This window comes from Acanthisitta chloris, unplaced genomic scaffold, assembly GCF_000695815.1.
Source record: "Acanthisitta chloris isolate BGI_N310 unplaced genomic scaffold, ASM69581v1 scaffold5960, whole genome shotgun sequence".
Lineage (NCBI taxonomy): Eukaryota > Metazoa > Chordata > Aves > Passeriformes > Acanthisittidae > Acanthisitta > Acanthisitta chloris.
The window spans coordinates 5,122-5,418 of record NW_008652083.1 but is presented as its reverse complement, the minus strand read 5'-3'; the positions used below and the strand labels follow the sequence as shown (position 1 = coordinate 5,418).

Here is a 297-nt window from a genome sequence, read left to right as displayed (position 1 = left end):
CATGGCCAGCATACCCCACCGGGGTGGTCCCATCGGGCAGGACCCTTCCCTGCAGTCATCATCATCCTCACCAGGGCTGGACCACACCAGGGCTGGATCTCCCCACAGTGACCAGCATCCCTCACTGGGGTGGTCCCACCGAGGCTGGTCCCCACCCTGCACCATGGCGAGCACAGCCCCCAGCCCAGCAGCTCCTGTGCCCCCTGCTCACCTGATGTAGCCCACCTGGGGCCTGTGTGCCAGCTGCCAGCGGTAGGATGTCTTGTCCCTCCAACCCACGTTCCGGGGATCCTTCCA

At 66.0% G+C, this 297-nt stretch overlaps 1 protein-coding gene across 1 annotated transcript in view; it reads right to left on the bottom strand.

Annotated features, from left to right (window-relative positions):
• Window positions 1–211: 211 nt before the first annotated feature.
• Window positions 212–297, bottom strand: part of THBS3 (thrombospondin 3) — a gene marked incomplete at both ends in the record, with an annotated part of 5,203 nt that continues 5,117 nt past the window's right edge. The window contains one exon of the mRNA XM_009075747.1: window positions 212–291. Within this exon, the coding sequence (XP_009073995.1) occupies window positions 212–291 (80 nt within the window). The remainder of the gene's footprint in view (window positions 292–297) is intronic.